This window comes from Tiliqua scincoides, chromosome 2 (genome assembly GCF_035046505.1).
Source record: "Tiliqua scincoides isolate rTilSci1 chromosome 2, rTilSci1.hap2, whole genome shotgun sequence".
In the NCBI taxonomy this organism is placed as follows: Eukaryota; Metazoa; Chordata; class Lepidosauria; order Squamata; family Scincidae; genus Tiliqua; species Tiliqua scincoides.
The window spans coordinates 87,820,304-87,842,505 of record NC_089822.1 but is presented as its reverse complement, the minus strand read 5'-3'; the positions used below and the strand labels follow the sequence as shown (position 1 = coordinate 87,842,505).

The 22,202-nt window shown below is 42.0% G+C and overlaps 1 protein-coding gene across 2 annotated transcripts in view; it reads right to left on the bottom strand.

Annotated features, from left to right (window-relative positions):
• Window positions 1–22,202, bottom strand: part of SVEP1 (sushi, von Willebrand factor type A, EGF and pentraxin domain containing 1) — a 128,921-nt gene that overhangs the window by 49,270 nt on the left and 57,449 nt on the right. For both annotated transcript variants that reach the window (XM_066613523.1, XM_066613524.1), the window contains exons 11-26: window positions 21,759–21,890; window positions 20,967–21,158; window positions 19,723–19,844; window positions 18,807–18,915; window positions 17,770–17,961; window positions 17,241–17,474; window positions 15,670–15,831; window positions 13,361–13,522; window positions 12,184–12,345; window positions 10,706–10,797; window positions 7,360–7,456; window positions 5,785–5,898; window positions 3,500–3,613; window positions 2,989–3,190; window positions 1,632–1,789; window positions 364–565 (exon numbers count right to left, since the gene is read on the bottom strand). In XM_066613523.1, coding sequence (XP_066469620.1) covers window positions 364–565; window positions 1,632–1,789; window positions 2,989–3,190; window positions 3,500–3,613; window positions 5,785–5,898; window positions 7,360–7,456; window positions 10,706–10,797; window positions 12,184–12,345; window positions 13,361–13,522; window positions 15,670–15,831; window positions 17,241–17,474; window positions 17,770–17,961; window positions 18,807–18,915; window positions 19,723–19,844; window positions 20,967–21,158; window positions 21,759–21,890 — 2,446 coding nt within the window. The remainder of the gene's footprint in view (window positions 1–363; window positions 566–1,631; window positions 1,790–2,988; window positions 3,191–3,499; window positions 3,614–5,784; window positions 5,899–7,359; window positions 7,457–10,705; window positions 10,798–12,183; window positions 12,346–13,360; window positions 13,523–15,669; window positions 15,832–17,240; window positions 17,475–17,769; window positions 17,962–18,806; window positions 18,916–19,722; window positions 19,845–20,966; window positions 21,159–21,758; window positions 21,891–22,202) is intronic.

The following is a 22,202-nucleotide window of genomic DNA, read 5'->3' as shown; positions in this document are numbered from 1 at the left end:
GCAGTTTCATCTGCTCCCTGGGTGGCTTGACTAAATTTTTAATCAAGGTGTGGTAAATATTTTATCCAGTTTTGCTTATGCTGACCACTGCCCCCAATATTTTCAAAAGTTGTATCACATTTTAATGTCACATTTCTATTTTGTTTTTTAATGGAGTGCCCCAGCCGGTCTGAGTGTAAGTGCTCTACAACAGAGAAGCCCGTAGTGTTAGTCAGTGCCAATTTCACTGGAGAGCCTCACTAGCAACAAAGGCATTAAATTGTGCAGTAAAATAGACAACTGCATCAGGAGAATTAAATGGCCCCCCCAAGAACAAAGAAGCTGGTCTAGAAGTTAAGAAGGCAATGTTGCTATTTCATATACCCGTTGTAATCCGTAAGCAGAAATGCATTGTCACTTCCTTTTTCCACTGCGTAAGAAATTGGAGTCCCATAATTAGTAGTATCGGTGGATTTCATCCAGAATGCACAAGTGATTTCATTTAGTGAAGGGAGGACACCATCAAGCAACACATAACCATAGATTCCAGAGACTTCAAAATCTAGATTAAATCCAGAAGACTGTTCTGCAACAAACAGGGAAAATATTCAGATCTGTGAATGTGTTAAAAACCTTGTTTTTAATTAAGTTTTTAATTTTTTTTTGGTATTCTTTTTAACTATTGTTGTAAGTTGCCTTGGGTCCCTTCAGGGAGAAAGGTGGGATATATATGTAGCTAAATAAATAAATAAATAAATAATCCACATTTTACTGGGTCAGTGGCTTGCTTGCTAATATTTTACTTTAAAATTGAACAGAAGAAAAATGGAAGGGACTTGGTCCTTCCATCTGTGTTGCAATATTCATGACTTACAGAGGTCAATTTTGAGAAACCCTGTGCTTGTAATTAGCCCACATATACATGCACCTTTCAGATCATATAGTAGAAAGATATCAAATACTCTCTTTTAAGGATTGCAGCTCTATAGCAAGTCCCATGTCTACAGACAGTGAGCACCAACCTCAGAAACGAATAAGGATTTGCTTTGAATCTGACATCACTAGGCTATCACAAGGTGATAATATTCATGACCTTTTGCCCACCACATCACCAAGACATCTGTGGCCCGACAACTGTCTGAACCAATTTTCCCTATTGCACAGTGCCGATTAAATAAGGCCAGTGCAAGCTTTAGACTGCAATCCTAACCACACTTTCCTGAGAGTAAGCCCCATTGAACAAAATAGGACTTACTTCTGAGTATACTCGGTTAGGATTATGCCCTTAGTTTAGTTATTACAATATGTATGCTAGTTCAAACCAGAACAAAAGGATATGTGTGGAAAACCTTTTGTAAATAACTAAAGTATTTTGAGGAAATCTAAATATAACAGGGGAGATTTGTGAATTTATAAAAAAAATAAAATAAAACGAAATTGGGAGAGGGAAGATTTTATATATTTTTTTCATTTGCAAAGTATTTCTCTAACATGGCTGGTCTCAACATCCAATTTTTTTTTATTATTTACACTGCCAATTGCATAATCTACTACACTCATGGAAGTCATTTTTTAATCAATTCAAGCTTTCACAATTGTTGCCCAGAGACTCTGTACAGAACTGGGTTTGCTCACACTATGATCTTGTGTACCTGTTTCACACCTGCTGCCTGTAAAGCCAGGGGGACATTTGCAAATGTACGCGTTCAAGGCATCCACACAGGTTGCTTGATTTGCACATGGATTAGATTCACATTCATTGATGTTCACTTCACACTGTGACCCCATGTATCCTGTGACACAATGACATCTGTAAACAAAACCCCAAAGCACTGTTTTGTACTGCAGTCCAAACGAAATACCAGTGATTTCACAAAACAAAGTTGCTTGCCATTGGGATCACCTTCTTCTCATCCCAGTTCTCTTTGGACTGTATCGTGTCTCCCCAAAAGCTTTGAGCATGGAAAGGGTATTCCAACCAGACAAGACTAGGAACATGACTGAGACAAGACTGGGAACATCTCCCACTGCTGTGCAGTGCAATCCTGAGCTGCACAAGGGACTTACACCGGTCCAGGAGGGTCACAATCATGCCATAAAGCATGTTTGCATCTCCTTGGAAGTTGGCAAGGCCGGCGTGACACAAGCCTCTGCACAGATGGATGCAACAAGCCTTGTGTTGGCCCAGCTGGGCTGACGCAAGGCTCTGGGGTGGGCGGGGAGGAGGCGGGAGTTCTGAAGCAGGGGGAGGGCAGGCAGTGGGTGGCCCCAGGGGGGTGGGACTGGGATCCAGCAGTTATATTGGATTGCAACCCCTGTTCCCGGGGAGTTTGGAGCGGCTTGAAGTTGCTCCACTCTCCTGACTCGTGCCACCTCAGTAGGTGACGCAAGTCTGAGGAGACCCATAGGGGGAAGGGAGCCTTACTCAGAAGTAAGGGGGAAAGTTTCCCCTTGCCTCTCTTTGAGCCGATTCTGGCCCCAACCCTGCGATGGATACAGTGTAAGCCTTTTGGCTTGCTTGTTTCAGTGCAGGATAGGATTGCACCCTTAGTCAATGTTCCACTGAGCCATGATGTTTGAGGCAGCAGCTCTGGAATTGCATCCATTGAGGAAACAGCTGAGAAGGTTACATCTAAATAGATTTTCTTTAGCATGTGCTCTACAGCCTTTGGCAGGGCTGGTTCATATGCTGCCAGCTCTTCGGCCCAAGGCGGGTAGCTCTTGCAAAAAAATGAAGGCATGCAGTGCAAACATGGGTGCTTCCTACTCCTCTTGGGATTTGTGTCTATGTGACTCTCATATGAATCTTTAAGGCCCACTTCCCCCTCCAGAGAGGATAACTGCAGAAGTGGAGAGAGTTGCAACAGGGGTGTCCAATTCAGGAACCCTGAGTGATTCCAAAACTGTGTGTGTGAAAGGGAGCACAATCTGATAATGAGGTGCAATATGTGTTGAAGCTTTGAATACATCACATAAAATGAAGCCAGTTCCCATAGTTTTTTTTTTTACCTGTAGCCATTGATACCATCTTTGCATGTGGCTCCATTTCTGCAAGGTCTGCTGAGACATTCATTAATGTTTTTTTCACAGAGGGAACCACTAAACCCAGATGCACACTTGCAACGGAAACCACCAATCTGATCTTCGCAGATTGCTTTGTTTAAACAGGGGTTTGAAAGACATTCATTTATCTCTGTTTCACAATGTGCACCTGAGAAGAAAGGTACAAAGTGAAAAGCTTGCACTGAATAAGGGGGAAAAAATCACATCAAAAGTATGAAATTACAATCAAGCAATTTCTAGATTTCAGGGACTATGAGATTAAAAACAGTACAGATGAAAACAAAAAGAATTTTTCAAGAAATGCAAAAGAACATGCAGATTAATTACAACCCAATCTTAACTAAGACTAGGCTGCCCTTTACAACAGCAGAACACACTTCCCACCATAAATAGCTATATGGCTAGTAAAATATTGGCAACCCTAATGTCAATACAAACTAACATATGTGCAACTTACCTGTGAATCCTTTTGCACATGAGCACTGATAGGCATTGGTGCCATCAGTACAGGTTCCTTGATTCAGACATGGATTAGAACTGCATTCATTTACATCTTCTTCACATAGTAAGCCTTAAAATAAGTTACAGAATATGTTCATGGCACAAGAGCAAGTTCACACACATGTACTCACACATGAAAGAAGCAGACCTGAAAATACTGACATAGACAGTCCCAGGATTGTTGTTAAAGGGTATATTTATTTTAAGCCACCTCGTATTTTAGTTTTCTTTCTTGCCACATATTACGTGAGCTCTCATGTCTTTCCACCCACACATCCCCAGATTACATAGTGGGCCATCTGGTCATTACTCTATGAGTGGCCTACACAACTTATGACACCTCAGGCTGAGCCAGTCATGTATTGCACAATTCAGTACCTCTCCTTTTGCAATATCAAGCAGGCAACACCAAGAAGTTCACTGAGTTCCTAATGGGGGGCATTTAGCATAGGATGGATACAAAATCTACAGAATCTGAATCAGTATCTTATGTTTGTAGATACTGCCATTAAGAAGATAACTGCATTAAGATGACTGTCAACTGTAACTCATTGAGGGCACAAGTCTAACCAGGTCTACTCAGAAGTAAGTCCTATTTTGTTCAATGGGGCTTACTGTCAGGAAAGTGTGGTTAGGATTGCAGCCTGAGTGTTAGAACATTTGCAGACAATGACATTTTTTAGAAAAGAAATGTCAGAAGCTGTTTAAAAATGACACAACAGGCAGAAACTCAATGAAAAGATACAGCTTTTTCCCAAATGAAATTGCTGTGACAGGGAATGTTGCATCTGTTTCTCTGCCTGTCACACAGCTGGTAAAGGTGTAGTACCTTGACTGAGAAATAAATAGGTAAGTATTCTATATATAATTAAGCATAGACAAATAGTCCAAAGCTATGACTGGACTGGGCTGCCAGAACTAATGTTCCAGCAGCACAACCTAACCTATGGCATTGCAAAAAAAAAAGACACCACATAGCGCATCACTGGGTTGCTGTCCAAAACAGCAAATGGCACCAGTAAGTCAGAAATGGGGTTAGGCTGTGGGCCGGGAGGGGGAGGGAGTGGGAAGGAGTAGGAACTGGGTACAGGGAGGAGACAAGATGGGTGAATCCAGTGGCAAAGGCGTATGACAAATCTTATCCCCTCTGTTTTAAACCTCCCCACCCCTTTTCTCTTCTTGAACATACGCCACAAAAATATGGCCATATATTAGTAAGGAAATTCCATACTATACAAATACAAGCCCTTAGTCTGGTTGTGTTTCCCAAGTGACTAAATGATGGCACAATGCAGAGAGGGTCTCCTTTTCTGACATCAGCTGGAATGTGCTGCAATGTGAGGATCTTCCACACCTCACATTCAATTATCAAGCAGCCCATTCACTTCCAGCCCTCTGGCAATGAAAGATACAAGATACAAAGAACAAATATGCTTCCCCCATCTCCATTCTCTTTTGTACCAGCCTCTGTTGTCTCCCTTGTGTCAATACCTAGATTGTTAAGTCCTGTGGACCAAAGATCTATCTTTCCACTATGTGTAAAGCACCATGTATATTGACAGTGCTGGAGAAATAAATATGCTGGGAGCCTGACATATTTTCCATATAGAAGGTTCTAGGTTCATACTTGGCATCTCCAGCATAGCTGAACAACACTTCTGCCTAAGAACACAGAGAGCAACTGCCAGTTGGAATACACAATGCTGGGCTTAGAAGAACCAATCATCTGTCTTGATAGAAGGCAGGTTCATATGCTCCTATGTTTGGATATATGCCACCCCAGAGGGCTTCTCCAGCCCTCCTAATGCCTTTTGAGGGCATAAAAATGTCACTTCTGTTTTTTACCTGAAAACTGGAAGTAGATTTTTTTTAGCTATAGGGATATTCTGCTGCAGAGGCTGCAGGCAGACACCCATGGCCTCTGTGGGCTTCTGAAAGCCCTCCGGAGGGGACTGGAGCACATCTAAAAGCACAGCTCCAGTCCCCTTTGGGAGGGCTTAAGGGACCAAAAATCTGCGATTTTCAATATCCGCAGGGGGTCCAAGAACAGATCCCCGTGGATATCAAGGCCCCATCTGTATACTAAAGATTTTCTCATTAGTCCACTGAAGAGAATCAACATCTGGAAAAAAAAAATCCATACAAGGTAAAAGATTTTAAAGATGAAGCAAATGTGACCCACACTTTTTTAAATTAAATGTATGCAACCTGGAGTTGATGCCTTAGTTCATCGTTTGTCACCTGTGTAGCCTGGCTGGCACTCGCAAATGAATGCTGCAATGCCATCCTTGCAAATCCCTTTGTTGAGACAGGGGGATGACTTGCACTCATCAATCTCCATTTCACATTTTAAGCCTAAAATACAACCCAAAAGAACACAAGGGAAAAAAATATTTGGATTATTTAAAAGGAATGGGGAAAAAATGAGATGAAAAGGAAAATAAAACTTCAAATAAATATAAAAATATGGCTCAAATTAAAGTTACGTAGACTGCCTTTGCTTGAATTGGTAAATTTCTCAGAGCATTATAGAGTCTATTAAACACATTTCTTTAGGACATAGATATGGCAGTGGGCTATATAAAAATGCAAAGGGCCTGATCCAGTTAAAGTTCTGGGACAGGCAGTCGAGTTCCATACATATCTACTCAGAAGTAAGGCTCACTGGAGCTCATGGAGACTTACCATGTAAGCATGCATAAGGCACAATTAACTAAGAATAGAGGCCCAATCCTGTCCAATATTCCAGTGCCAGTACAGTCATACCAATGGGGCATACACTGCATCCTGTGGTGGGGAGGCAGTCACAGAGGCCTCCTTGAGGTATGGGAATATTTGTTCCCCTACCTTGGGGCTGCATTGTGGCTGAACCAGTGCTGGAAAGATGGATAGGATTGGGCCCAATAAATCTTCATGAACTCAAGATTGCCTATGCTGAGGAATAACACATAGGAACTGGCTGCACATGCCATTCATATGATTGACATTCTGCCTTTTCATAATTGAGGAGGTTTACAAGAAAAGCAAGACAAACAGCAAAATAAATAAGAAATAAAGCAAAATAAGAATGACATCAACATAAACTAAAACAGCACAGCGACAATAAAGTACCAAGGGATGATTCCAAAACTAAAAGCAGATCTAAATACCCGAAAGTATCTGGGCATCTAAAACCAATGCTATTTGGTTCTAGAAACTAACATGGACAAGCACTAGGTGCATAAACCTAGAGTGGGCATTCCATAAACGAGATGCTGAAACAGAGAAGCCTGTTCCCTGGTCACTGCCCAGACGACCCCAGCAGGCAGGGAAACCAAAGATGGGTCACACCACATGATTTTAAAGCATCAGCAGGTTCGTAGGGGAGAAAGTGATCCTTGAGCTACCCTGGTCCAAAGCTGTGCAGAGTGACCAAAACACAGCCATATACAGGACCAACTGGGTATGTGACCAAAGTTGAAGATAACATTTGTTAAATACTGAAAGAAAACTGTACATGGCAGTGGGCATGGTGCCCTCACAGTGTCATGGGAACCTATATCACTGTGCTCCAGAGCAAAAATTCTAATAGTTAATAGACTTTCTCTTATGGCTGAAAAAGAGAAAAACATTCTCACAAAATAGAAATGTGAAAAGCAATGGATAAGCTTATCTTGCAAATAACAAGAGTTTAATATATTTATCAAAACATTATGCAAAACACTCTATAAATGATCAGCACTGACCAACATTTCACAAGCTCTTTTTAATAAAATATATGTATTTTCCCCCCAAACTGCCTCAGATTGTTAGACTCCTTGACACACTGTCATTTACCTGAATATCCAGGAGGACATATGCATATGTATCCACTTCCAACTTGTTTGCAAGTGCCACTGTTATGACATGGTTCCAGGAAACACTCATGGAACACCTGTTGCCAATGGAAACGACATCATTATTAATAAAGGACATTTACATTCAAGCAAATAAAGCCCTGAGTACTCAACTGCAATAAAATAAAATAAAAATTATTTCACTGTTTATAGCAGCTGTCTCAGAATTAGCCAGCATATGCATGTCACACTTTTGTTCTATATTTACTATGATCCTAAACATTTGCAGTGCTCCATCTGCCTGCAACATGGTCATAATGGCATTGCCATATCATTATAAAATCATGCTTTGTGATGTGTTGCTAACTAAGCAATTGCTACATTAACATGCAGTGCAATTCTATCTTGCGCTGGAACAGGCAGGCCAAGAGGATACAGCGCAGGATAGGGACCCAAAGTGGCTCAGCTGGAGGTAAGGAGAAACTCTTCCCCTTATCCCTAGGTAAGCCACTGCAGCCCAATGAGTCTCCTCTGACTTGTGCCACTTCCAGAGGTGGCATAAGTCCAAGGAGAGTGGAGTGGCTAGCAGCCACTCTGCACTGCCTGGGAATGGGGATTAGGATCTGGCATATCTGCCAGGTTGCAGCCCTGCCTCCCACTCCCTGCCTGCCCCAGGACCACCTCCGCCCATGCGCCCTCCCACCCTGCCCCAGACTGCAGCCTCTTCCCCACACGCCCCAAACCCTTGCATCGGCCAAGCTCGGCCAACGCAACCCTCTGTCAGAGTTGGTGCAGAGGCTGGATTCATGTCCCTGTGCCTACCCACCCGACTCTAGAGGAGACACAAACGTGCTTGATGGAACGTTTGTGAACCTCCTGGGCCAGTGCAAGGGACTTGCGCTGGCCCAAGGTTCACTCACTGGCCCTAGGATAGATATTGGACAAACTGTACAACTACAGCAAAAAATATTCTGCTGATCCAGAATTAAGGTTTCCACTGAGATAGTGCATTTAAGAAAACTGTGTATATTCTGGTTGTGATGTCTGCAGAAGAACACGTTTAAAGCAGTTTATAATACATTGGCACTTCTAGCTAGTCATCAGGCTATACAGCAGGCTGCCTGTGTTTAACTAAGGAGACACCAGTTATGACAATTGCTGATAACTGCATTGAGAAAAGATTTAGAGATGCAAGTGCTGTGCCATTCTTTCACATTCGGAAATTCCATGCATCTGAACAATGTGCATTGTTTTGATGCTGTCTGTGGCTCTTTGTTCTCCTGACTATTGCTTGTTCTAAGCTCTGTTTTTCTGTCTTTGTCCTCAGCCTCATTTGTCCACACTGCTCTTTAATTGGTTGTAGGAAAATTAATGATTCTGATCACAGGTGTTTGTGACATAACATCAGGTATATATCATCATGACCACCAACAAAATCATCTGTGTTGTCACAGGCAGTTGGATTAAATGTCAGTAAAGAGAAAGAGACCAAGAATAAAGAGGACAAAGAAGAAACCGTCATCAAGAATAGCAACTCTGCAATGACACAATTCAAGGTAATAATTTTAGCTTTCAAAGCACTAAAATGCTTGAAACCAGAATATCTGAAGGACTGTGTCCTCCCATATATATCTGCCCGTCTTGTAAGATCTTCTGAGAAAGCTCTTTGCATTTACCACCACCAACGCAAGCCTGCCTGGTGGTGAAATGCAAAAGGGCCTTCTCCATGGCGGCACCCAAGTTACCCTCACCTGCAGGAGGTGACTGAAGACTCTTCTGTTTGGCTTTTGGTTTATGATCCCCACTATGTATTTGCTTCCTGTTGCACTTTTTCCTGCGCTTTTACTATCATGTTTGTTTGTACTGCTGCAATTGTTTTGCAATTGGTGTTTCTTGTCAGCTGTCTTGAGCATCTCCCTCATGTGAGAGGAAAGTGGTGGGTTATAGATTTTCAATAAATAAATAAGTTTGTAGTGGGTATCAAATATCACCCCAAATGAGAGGCATTTTTTAACTCATTAAAATATTTTTCATAAAGCTCATACTTTTAGCTCCCAAGGTCCCTATTATTAAAGGTCCCAGTAATTATATCACAGGAGACAGCAGCTATTTAACATTCACAAAAGATGGGTTCATTTCTGATAACATGCAACTGCATACACTGTTGATAATCTAGATAGGAGAAATAGATCAATTGTGAGGTGGAGAAGGAGAAAAGAAAGTCTGTAGGTTGAAGATCCACCAGCTATGTCCAGATGCTACTTAAGTGTGGACTTTATTCTTCTTTCCTCACAATGGCCTAGAAACATTAACCCAGTGAAAGTGAAGAGGGGATGGTTGGAGGTACTCCTCACACGTTGTCATTTTTACCCTGTCCCCTGAGCACATGGGCAGGGCAGAGGCTTGCGACAGTTCAATGACCGCCTGGGGTCACATGTGCGGAAGCCAAGCATGAGGACCAGGTTTATGCTGGCTCAACACTCAGTGTGTTCCCATCCTGCGTCCCCATTCACCCACCCTCTTCATTCAAGTCTGAGAGTAGCTATTTGCTCTGTTTGGAGGCTGGGTAAGAATTTTTTGCTGATTGGCCTTGGCTGGTGGTTTTTTTGCCTACCCCAAACTGGTGTTTTGTTGGCATGCTGTTTCTGTTAGGTTTGGTGTTACACTTTAGGCAAGTGTGCATGGGTTTGGGTAGGTAGGTTTAGGCTGGTGTCCATTCTGAAGTAGTAAAGTTGGGAGGACAAGCCAGAGCCTTTTGGATGACACTTGACAGGTTTGATGAGGATGACTCACAAATCCTCTGGTTGGATTTGGCAAAGGTGATTGCAAGGCTTGCCTATGGTCTGTGTTGTTCAGCTGCCTTGACTCTTCAGGGTTTTCCATGACAGGTGAATTCAGACATCAACATAGTGCTGCCTTGAGGCCGGTGGCAAACCCCATTATTCAATTGGGGAAGGCAGATAAACAGTGCCATTTTCCTCATTCTATAACCTGCATGCTGGGGGTTTGAGTTTAGGTTCAACCCTGCTGAAGATTTTTTTTGGTTATCAATCAAGTGGCCCTTTCATCCCAAACTTGTGTTTTGTGTGCTTATTTCACAGGTGCAGATTTTGAAATCATTTTTTAGTTTATTTGCTCTCTTGTAATCTCTTTTAATTTTCTCTCTCCCCCCCCCCTCCTTTAAGACAGTGAGCCCCTTGGGGCAGGACTATTACTTCTAAGTAAAAAAGGAATACTATAAACTGCCTTGAACTCCACCTGATGAGGAGGGGGCAGGCAGGCAGAATATAAATATTTTAAATAATAATAAAAAATAACTTTTAGAAAATTGTGACTTTTGTTCTTGCCTGGCTGCTGACTGTGTATTTCTTGCTGATATTTTCTGGGGAGACTGGCACCACTACACTCTCCTCTGCTGCAGAGAAAGTAGAGCCAAAACCTAAATGAGATTGAAATGAAAGCAGCTGTAAACATTCCATTGACAAGGTCCTCAGAGTCAAGGTTGTGCCACAATCGATGATGCAGTAATGGAAAAAGGATCCAACTTGGTTTGTGGGGATATAGAGGGATATTCAACTTTAAATTGATTACATATTCCATTAGAAACACGAACACCCAATGACAATACAAACCTCTGCTGTCTGAGTAGAAGATTAGATCACAGAACTTTGAAGAGACAGCAGGTTTTTTAGGACCAAACAAGATGTGACCAGAACAGATTTGTATGTTTAAACATGCATCTGCCTAAAACATGCAGAAAGAAGTAGCTAAGAGCATCTGTTTTAATTTAAAAGGTAGCATGATGGCAAGAGGTGCTGAGCACCTCTCCCCCTTCTCCACCCCGTTTATCTCCCCACATCACTTCCGTTCAAGTACTTTTCCTTCATTGTCAGAGCCTGGCAGATGAGAAAAGAATTTGGGAGTATCCAATTGTGAGGAGGTAAAATGTGAGCAGTGCAGAAAGTGTTCTGTTCTCATCTATGTACCACACTTCCTGGTAAACAAATTTTCCAACTGCTCAGTTTAGGTGATAAATAGGTATGTCTGCCATTGCCATATCACGTTTGACCTTCATTCCAGCCCCCAAACTCATGAAATTAACTCAGCCTGAAGGCTGAACATGGCAGGTACTGACTTCATGTTATTTTAAATGTAACATGTAGTTACATTTACTACCTGTATTCACCTTGGTCAAAACTTGTTCTCCTTTAATACTTACTACCTTGGTCCTGCATTTTTAGGGTGGTTATTTTTAATGTAAAGGCCACCTGGGTGCGGGAAGAGGCTGATATGTATCAAGACAGTGAAGTGAAGGGGTACTCTTTCCTGTAGTGCCAAAATCCCAACAAAAATTGGGCCCTCAAAGCTTCTATTACCCCCTGGAGGAAAGCTGCCATTGGAGCAAATGGATTTTATTAACTGCCTATCAAACAAGCATCCAAAAGTTTGGTCCTCAGAGGGCAGGAGTTCAGGAATCAGAGTGTCCCACCTACCTGCTATCTATAGATTGGAAGAATATTCTTAGGCAAAAAATGATGTGTGATGGCTATTTCTAGTCATCCTTCTGAAAGATCAGGCTACTAAATCATCCAAGATGTATCTGGAGTCCCGATTGCCTCTGTTCATTGTTGGCTTGTTTGTTTTACTGCTGCCTAAGGACATAGGACTAGTTTCTCCCTTTCTGCCTTCTGAACAACCCAATCTTGGCCCCAAAGATGAAAACATCCATTAGTAAAAGTGTGTGGTGAGATGGACTATTATTCCTATTGTGCACCTTTCATCAATAATTCTATTGCCAATTTTCATTCCTGCTAGAAGAACTTACTCGAGCAGTCTGTTATAGATCTGGCACCAATAATAGTTGTTGTTCCATAAAATGGACAAGACAGGCAGTAGGATTTTCCTGGATCAGGTTGATAATAGTCCCTGGGACAGGGGTGGCAGGGCATTAAACCAGAACGAGAGAATTCACCAGCTGGACAAGGAACTGCAACATGCAAAACAAAACAACAACAACAAAAAATATTAATTGCTACCTGACCACCTTCTCCCTGAAATTCACAAAATGCTGGAGACTATTTTGAGCAAAACACCAAAGGCACAAACAGTGTTTAGAAAGAGACTATTTTTCCACTTCAAATATATCCTTCACTTAGAACCTCCTTCCCTCAGTACAGGTGTGTCCCTTCATCTGCAGGGATTTTGTTTCAGAACTCCCTTCTAGCTGAGATTGCGGATATGGGCAAATGCCCACCCCTGCAGCCTGGACACTCTGGAGGCGAGGGGAACCCAACTTCCCTTCCCTCTGGAGGGGCTTCGGAGTTCAGCAGAGGCCACAGACGGATCCTCCAGAGGAGTGTGCAGTGGGCCCCGCAGACCCGATCTGCAGATAACTGAATATGTGGATATGGGATCTCTGCGGATATGGGGCCTCCCTGTACTGCATAACTTGGGCCTATATATTTCTTCTTGGGTCACATTTGCCATGTGTGGTGGACTAGTAGTTTTGCAGACCAAAGTGGGCAGTACAACAAGGAGATTTATCAGACTTATTGTGGGCCACCATACTTGTGGGTAAATCACAAGTTGCGCAAATCTGGCAGAAAGCAACGTCAATATAATGTTAGCTTTACCCTAAATTTCTATTATGCAAAAAGTGGATAAGAGTACCAGTGACACTCAGGAATGATCTACTATTGAATCAGTGCTAACAATTAGAAATTACCAAGTCATGTTTGTCAATGGGTAAATAAAAACTTTAATTTTATATACTTCTTCAAATAGAGATTTCACAAAGCTGATTTTGGTATCATGAAAGTATGAGTCCAGTTCAACTCCAACTGCTACTCTCCTCAGAAAAAATACATTCGAAAACAGGGTTGAAAGCCATGAAGCATGCTGCTACTCAAAAATATTTCAATTATGTAAACATCAGGGAAGTTGGGTTATACTGAACGAGTATTTAGCAACATGCTGATTCTCGGAATGTAGGCATCACAAACCTCCACATGCTGATATATCCACAGCTCCTCTTTTGACTGTTGACATGTTTGTTGGGCAAGAAATGCAGTGCTTAGATCCAGTCACAGGCTGGTATTTGCCAAAAGGACATGATTCACAAATCTCAAGGCCATTTGGAGAATAGGTTCCTGGACTGCACTGAGCTAATTATGGAAGAACAGTACATCAGAATTAAGCAATATCCAAATATGTACCAAGGCCAACAGCCAGTAACTCAATAAGCCAATGGCAAAATAACCTCTGAAACTAAGTGCAACTGGCTATTTATAAGCCCAGAGATCTGCATACCACAACAGCTTGCAAAATACAATTAGCACAGAGCATCTGCCACCAGTATGAATGTGTTAACAGTGAGAACTGAGTACTCCCTTTAAATGGCCTATCTCAAACATGCACTCTTCTATAGGAAAATTTTAAGCCCACAGATTAAAGGAGTATGTTTGTTGATATTTTGCAGCTACGAGATAGATCGTAATAGATGCTTTTGAAGTAGGGATTCCACATATAAAACTATTCACAAGTTAGACAAAACACAGAAAAAAGAAAAACATGTGAACTTCTTACAGTGCAATTGTATGCATGTCTAAGAAGTAAGTCCCATTGTGTTCATTGGGACTTACTCCCAGAACAGAATGCATAGGATTGTAGGATTAACATATTAAAAATCTAACCTGGGGGAGGGAGAGAAGAATTTTCAAATTTACTCTTTTAAGTCTTCAACTTTTTATAGAACCATAACTTGTTGGTCTAAAAAAAGATTGTGGGGTGATTTTTGGTAATATTAGAATTTTATTTTTCAACAACTGGTCACCAACGGGCAACCCAATCCTGAGCTGCTCGGAGTTCCGGGACCCGGTGGCTCCATAGAGGGCTTCCGCCAGATCCTGTGCCTCCCGTGCTACCGCGGGAGGCTCCTTGGGAGAAGGGGATGTTCGTCCCCTTCCCCTGAAGAAGGGAAGCAGCCCCGTAATGGGGCTACTCACTTTAGCTGCAACCTTTTCGTCGCCGCTAAAGTAAAGGTGCTCGTGTTGGGTGAGCAGTCCTGCCCGAGTGCCTTGGATCCTGCGGAGCTCGGCTCCACGGATCCGCCTTTCCCCCTCCCCCCAACATGTCTCCCCATGCCCCCAGTCACACCTCCCCCCTCCCCAGAATGCCTCCCCCACGCCCCCATTTCCCGTTCCGCAGCCCAGCGGTCTGGGAGATGCTGAGCCGTGGAACCCAGGCGCCCACCGCGCGCTGGCTCAGCACCGGCTGGAGCTGGGCTAGCCCTGGCGGGAGCCCGGCAGTAAACCCTACAAATGTGCCTTACGGCACGTTTGCGACTAAGGTCCGCAGTGTGGAGCCGCACCGCAAACCTCAGGATCGGGCTCTCAGTCTGCTGGTTCTTTCCAACATTTGAAAAGGTTGCTTGGTCCTCTTTGTAATATCAAGATGTACTGCTCTAATTTTGTACTTTCTCTGAGAAACTGGATTTATTCCTCAAATTTGTAGGTGATCCTATGTGCCTTAGAATCTTCAAGAATTCCAGGAAGTGTAGAGGATGACAGGAGTTTCTGTTTGACACATCTATCTCTTGCTGTCATTTTAAAAATAAACTGAGTAGAACTCCCCACATGGTGGGTCTTAATATAGAATCTTATCATTTTTTCTGAGTACCATTATTCAACTTAAAAACACAAAGACAGACAGGATCAGTCCAAAGGCCCACCTAGTTCAGCTTTCTGTATCTCACAGTGGCCCACCAGGTTTTACTTTTACATTCTTCTCTCCAACACAAGGTAGCTTACAAACATAATTTAAAAAAAACAAAAAGCATAAAAATTTAGAAATATTTTATGTGTTGTGTTTGTGTTGAACACATTTATGTCTGAAGAAGAGGCTTCTGCCAACACAGCACACAGCATCGCTGGACCTTCCTAGACTCGCTGGAGCAGGTAAAGCAGTGGTACATGCAGGGAGGGAGCAGGAATGGATAGTGGGGAGGCTCCAGGAGGGGATGGATCTAGTGGCAATGGCGTGCACCATTCTATCCTCCATTTTTTGCAACCTCCCTGCCCCCTTTCTCTCCTCAGACATGCACTAGCTACAGAGCTGGCACAGATGCAAGGAGACCCATTGCAGAGTAGGACACTTATGGGTGGTTAAGCAGATTTAAATCCCCTTTCCCCTTCAAAGTCTCCCGATCTCCCCCCCCCCCCGCAGCTGCATTAGCAGGGGGAAAGCTAGGATTGGGCTCCAAGTAACATAAACATAAACATAAAACAAAATTAGATGATTGCCAGTCTCTCACCTTTGCATTCTGATACACTTCTGGAGTGGAGGTATTCAGTATAACTACCAGATGGGCAGTTCTTACATTCTAGTTGACCTTCCTCATCTTGGTAAGATCCAATCCAGCAACTTTCACATACATTATGTTCCAGAGAGTAATAAGTACCCAAAGGACAGTTAACTGTGATTTAACCAAAATAATAGTAATAATAAAGAAAAACATTAGCCATGGGACACACCATTAAGGCACCATTAAGACCTTGCCTACCCTGGTTCTTTAGCAAGATCTAATTCTTAGTGACAATAGATGACAAGTTACCCATGAGTAGATGCAGATGAGTGCTCAAATAAGTCTTTCCCTCCCACTCCCTCCACACACACACATGCACGTATCCTGTGCACAGAAAACCAGCATGTCAGGACGAAGGATTCTAACTTAGACTCCTTCTTGAGTTGCTATTTTTCTATGCATGGAAAAGTTTTCTTTGAAATGAAGGACCCATTCAGTCATGTGATTCTTCACCAGAACTGCTTCCTGCTACACTAAGGGCCATGCCCTCCCCACCCCCCCAGCGGAGCCTGTGCTGCCTCCTTCATTCCCTATTTTCTTTCAAAGGGGGAACTGGAATGGAGGAGGCAGGCACATGGAAGTAATTGCGGTGACAAGGATGTCACCGCAATTACTTCCAGGTTAGAGGTGGGGGGGCCAGTAAAGGCAGAGTGGCCCTGGGCACGGGAAAGACCAGGACCATCTCTGACCAGCAGTTTGAAAAATGTTTACAATTTCATCTGCTGTTTGTGGGAACTATTTACTTATTTGAAATATTCCTATCATGCTTTTCCTCTCCCCATCAGGTCGTACTCAAGGTGACATACAACAAAATTACAACTACACACAGCAAAGCACAATAAAAAACACAGCATCAAGCAGAAGTAACAAAATAAAAGAAGGCTGCATAGCACAGAAAAAAACACAATAGTAAATAATAAAATCTAGCAAGTGTCAGTACCCATTTTTTGCAAAGTACCACCTAATCTACATTTGTAGAAAGGAACAATATAATCAGCTGGGACTCATGTCTCTACAGGTATTAACAAAGTACTGCAAAACCAGGCTATGAAGAAGCATAAAACTCAATTACATATGAACTGGACCAAAGAATGAATGGCTGAAGTGTACTAATGAAGAAATCCTCAATTCTAGTTGATATTTATATAATCACAGATAATAAATGCTTGAGGCTACAAAACCAGCACAGACAAGTACAGTGGAAAATAAATGTAAGTCGATAGAAGAGCATGGACTCTAAACCTCTGCTACTAAGATTCTATAATAATGGGCACAATCCTAACCAACTTTCCAGCACTGGCATAGCTGTGCCAGTGGGGCATGTGCTGCATCCTGCAGTTGGGGGGCACTCACGGAGGCCTCCTCAAGGTAAGGCAATGTTTGTTCCCTTATCTTGGAGTTGCATTGCCCTTATGTCAGTGTTGGAAAGATGGTTAGGATTGTGGTCAATGTCTCACAAATTTTTTCTTGTAGAAATCATATGTTTGGAATAGAACAGAACTAAAATCAGTGTTGCTTACCACACATTCGGCCTCTAAGAACCGAGCCTGGCCTGCAAAACAGGAAGGCCTTTTCAGCTTCTAGTGAGTTGGTATCAGCTACAAGCAGCTCAGAAGAAAACTGAAAAGAATACATTGGATCCTTATTGAGAGTCCTTTTCAGCCTGTTTGTGATAGTCTCTAGTGCTTTTAGAAGGCGTTGTTGGTTCTCTGATTCCAGTGTATCATTTCGTTCATCAGGCAATGGGACACTAGCTGGTATTAGGAAAAACAAACAAACAAACCTCACACATATATACAAAGCATTACAGGGTTTACTGAAGTCGATGTCCTTGCATCTACAGCTCAACTATGCAAGTTATATCGGAAATAGTTTCTCTGTACTTTATTTATTGGGGCTTATTCTCAAATAAGAGTACATAGGATAGCAGTGATAATAGCAACAGAAAATGCCACTTCAAGTATACTAAAAAAATATCCACCATCTCAAAGCAGGATGTTTCACACAATACTAAGTATTTTACTTGGTAAATAATAATACTTTTCTTACCAGTGATATTAAAAATTAACTTTATTTTGTGGTCTGACATTGGCACATTCATTTTTTTATGCCTTTTGACCCGGGAGTGCATCATGTCCACAGAACTGGGTAGTGGTTTAAGTTGTTCCTCTTCAGGGACTGCTTCGAGGAAATCATCGTAAGAATAATCCAGCCGATTTGCTGCACCCCAGCCACCAGGACCTAAAGGTCATTCGAAAACAAAAAAACAAAAAACCACTACAACAAAAATTCCTCCTAAGGCTGCCAACGAATACTTCAGGTATGTTAAAGACCGAAACACAAGACCTAGCAGGATGTATAGATTACACCTCATACTTCTTTGGATCCTATAGTATGCAACAAGTGTGAAAGATCAAGACCTAAAATTGCGGTCCAGCACAGTACACACAATGTCATATTATACATGACATGCCAATGCTGAAAACTGAGCTCCAATGCTATTTTATTAAAAGAATTTTAAAAAGAGAAGCAGCTTCAAGAAAGCTGCAATTTGGAGTTGACAAATGGCAGAGGAAGTGATGTTTAACCCTCTCCTTCTTCAACTCATCACTCATCAGTCATTTTCATCTTCTTCAGTTCCAAACACATTTGCATTGATCAGTGTTTTGCAGTGCTGCTCCCTCAATGCACCACTTGCTGCTGTGCTCTCCTCAGAGGTATCAAACCATCACCAGTTATTTCCAGGTTCAGAGAGCACGATGGGAGCTTCGAAGAGACTCAGGGCGGGTGGAGAGCTTTTTCTCGCCTTTGAAAACCATACATTAGAGCTCTGCCCACCAGGACAAGCCGCCTACTGTTGTTGGAAGCTCCTATCACAGTCCCACTTGTGAGTGGCGGGGCTGCGCAAATCACCCAACACCATCTGGCGTACCACCTGTTGAGAACCCCTGGCCTAGACTGTCTCTAGGGTCTGACTCTAAACAAGGAAGAACCATAAGTACAAATGTTCAAGATTGCTACTGGGAACAAGCTGAAAGAAGCTGCTCCACCAGTTGCTCTTGTGGGCAACTAAAGAATTAACTTACCAATTGCAAAACCATTTTCATAGTCATAATTATATTCTAAGCAATGTTTCTGTGGCGAATCCTCCAGCCTACAGTCAATGTCATCAACATCATTGCAAAATGATGGCACCTGTAAACACAAATTTGGGTAACAATAAAAGTACAACTGAATTCACTGTCCACATACCTGTCTCCATATTTCTTTACTTTGATACCTACATACAGTTTTGAACTCCACACCATTAACTACCTTAACATTAACTACCTTACACCAAATCAGAAATAAATCCATGGGCAGCCCAATCCTATACTTGGTGATGGTGCTGAGTGCAGTAGGGCCAAAATGGCTACCACTGTATCAAGCACCACTGTCGAAGGTCTCCTCAGGGGAAGCCCCAGGCCCCACAATGGAGCTTCTCAAATCTGTGCTGGCTATTTTACTGGCGCAGACTTGCGAACCTCAGTGTCGGACCTTGCAGCCCAACACAGAGCACAGGATCAGGCTCCACCAGTCCCACTTCCTCCCACCCTGGCTCCTCCCCCTGCCCTGCCCTCCACCCTTGCTTTTCCCTTGCTCTGGGTTGCATCCGTCTGGTGCTGGGCAGGTGCTGGCACTCCTTACACTCTGGGTGTCATAAATAGTGCCAGTGCTCAGAGCCTACAGGATTGGGCTCTTAATCAGCCAGTAGCTATAAGAAACTGAAAGGGTTTAAGCAGGCTTGACTGCAAATATGAATACAGCCTATACAAGTGGTTTAAGCACAAAAATTTTGTGAAATTTATGTATTTGAACTAGAAAAGATTAACTTTCTTTTGAAGATAAAGATTTTTTCCCCTTTGCATATTGTACATTTAACATGTAGGGAGAAAGTAGTTCATTCTTTAGAAATTGTGATTTTATTATTACTGGAAATAAAACAATGTATTACTAACCCACCATTTTACCAAGAGCGCTCTGAAAAGCCTCTACAAAATTTTTAAGAATATTGCTGTCATCACATCGTGTTGCTTTGTACAGCATCTCAAAGGATTTGAAACCATGATTTGCCAAGCGATTCACTGAAAAACAGACAGGAAAGATTATAGTGCAGCTGCTGCAGAAAAGAATGTTAGCCTGGTTTGGAGTCACTTAGGTCAGAAGGTTACATTAAAACAGAGCTAACTTTCTGGTGTCATTTGCATGAACAAGAATTAAGATGCTAAGTATCACGAAGGTTACAGTAAAATGTATTTGATTACTATTAGCAAAAGTACTGGGATAGTAATTGATAACCCAAACGACATGCAGCCCTGGTTCATATAATCCAACAAATCCCACATAGTTTAACCTGCATGAGACAGCCTTTCCTATCATCCTTTCCTGCATGAATCAAACACTTCCTTGTGTATTTAACCACAGTTTTCTGTGATGTTCAAACTAGGAAACAGATTTAAACAATCCCAACAAGCCAAGGCAACCAAAAAATCAGGATATCAAACCTAAAAACCAAAAGTATTTGATTCAGTGAGTCACACAAGGGAAATTTAATTTCCTCTTTCATCTCTGAAGCCTCCTGATTTGCCCCCTAATGGATATGGCACACCCATTTTAGCAGTGGATATGGGGTGGGAGGGAATAGAATGGGCTCTTGGTTCTGTCTTTATTTCATAAGAAGCCAGGACAATACAAAGAACTGAATGCTTTTATTATTATTATTATTATTATTATTATTATTATTATTATTATTATTATTATTATTATTATTATTATTTCTGAATACATAACCTGCTTTCTAGTTACAGAGATCCCTTGGTATGCTGGAAATGGTCACGAAACATGTTACACTTTGGACCAGTATCAAATGAAAGGTTCTAGTTATTGTTTTGTTTGTTTAAAATGAAAAATGTACAATTGTTTTTTTCTTCAAAATAGGGGTCTCTGAAGCACTAGATTTATGTATCTGTATTACTGCATAACACTTCATGATATTGTGTAATCTACACTATTTTGTATATTGTGCATCTAGACTTCAGATTATCCAAATGTTTGGGCAGTCACAATTCAAACGAATGCTAGCTGACAGACTTTGGCCCCAAGAGGATTGAAGCTTCTCCTGTAGCTATAAGTCCCTATTTTCTGCATTGCTGAGTAGACAAAGAACACGTCTGATGACTGACAAACAAAAAATAAAAAAATCTTACAAGAACAGTCAGGCCACTCAGTAGAAGGTGGATTCCAGATACCATCTGCATAGGCACAATAATAATTTTCATCTGACCCTGCTGTGAAGTCATATCCATCCATGCAACTTAATGTACAGTTAACTCCCATCTCATTTTCTGTGCATATAAAATCTCCATTCACTGGGGTAAAGGGAATTTCACAAGGAGAACCTGAAAAGGAAATGTAATAAACTATGGATAGAGCTACAAAAAAATGAAAGTAAAGGTGCAATGAATTGTGGGAAAATTGTCTGGTAAAAGTATCAATTGGTAGCCTATCTTGCACCATTGATTTTAGAAAAAAAGTTTAGCAAGCTCAATCTCATGGGATCAGATGTAAAAAAAAATTACATTGAACCGTCAGTTCAGATAAAATTCTGTACATTTTCATGCGTGTTGAGATCAGGAGTGTCTTGAGGACACACGTACTTCCTCCCTGTGTGAAAAAATAATGCTCAAATTTCTCTTATCCTGGGGCTGAACCTGATGAGTGGAATTCCCTAGTTGCAGTCCTTTATTCCCTAGGACTGCAGTCCTTGCAGTGGGAAGAAGAGAGATGAATTAATGGAAATGAATGAAGCTGAGACAAACTGTTCATGTCCAGTGCGCTGTACAAAAATGAAAAAAATCAGAACTGAGACTGAATGGTTCCACTTCAAAAACAAGAACACATAATTTGGAACTCTGGATTGAAAGACAGGAGGAAAATAATTTTGGAAGCAGCTATAACCTGAGCAACTCAATTTAAATATATACACCAGCAAAACAAACCTCGAACGATTATGTGGAGCTCACAGGTCCTGTTATTTCCTGATGAGTCTGTGGCAGTATACTGGACTACAGTCTCTCCTTTGGGAAAGAGATCTCCAGGCAAGTGACTTTTGGTTATTGTTAAGGCTGCTCCTAGAAAAGTAAAAAACAAAGATGTAAGACAGATGTTCTTCTGCTTGATAAGACGGTAGCCTTATGTTTATCATGATTACTACTTTCTACTAAAATGTGCTATAAGGACAAATGACCATAACTAGCTACGTAATCTAATCCAGGGGTTCTCAAAGTGGTGGGTCATGACCCACCATTGGAACCAAAATGGATCACTTTCACCTTAAGAAGAGTGACCCATAAATGGGTGTCCCGACAGCGTTGCAGCCATCACAGCGCCTCAGGCACCCAGGCACATTTACACATACCTGGGGGGGAACTGTGCAGCCCCCC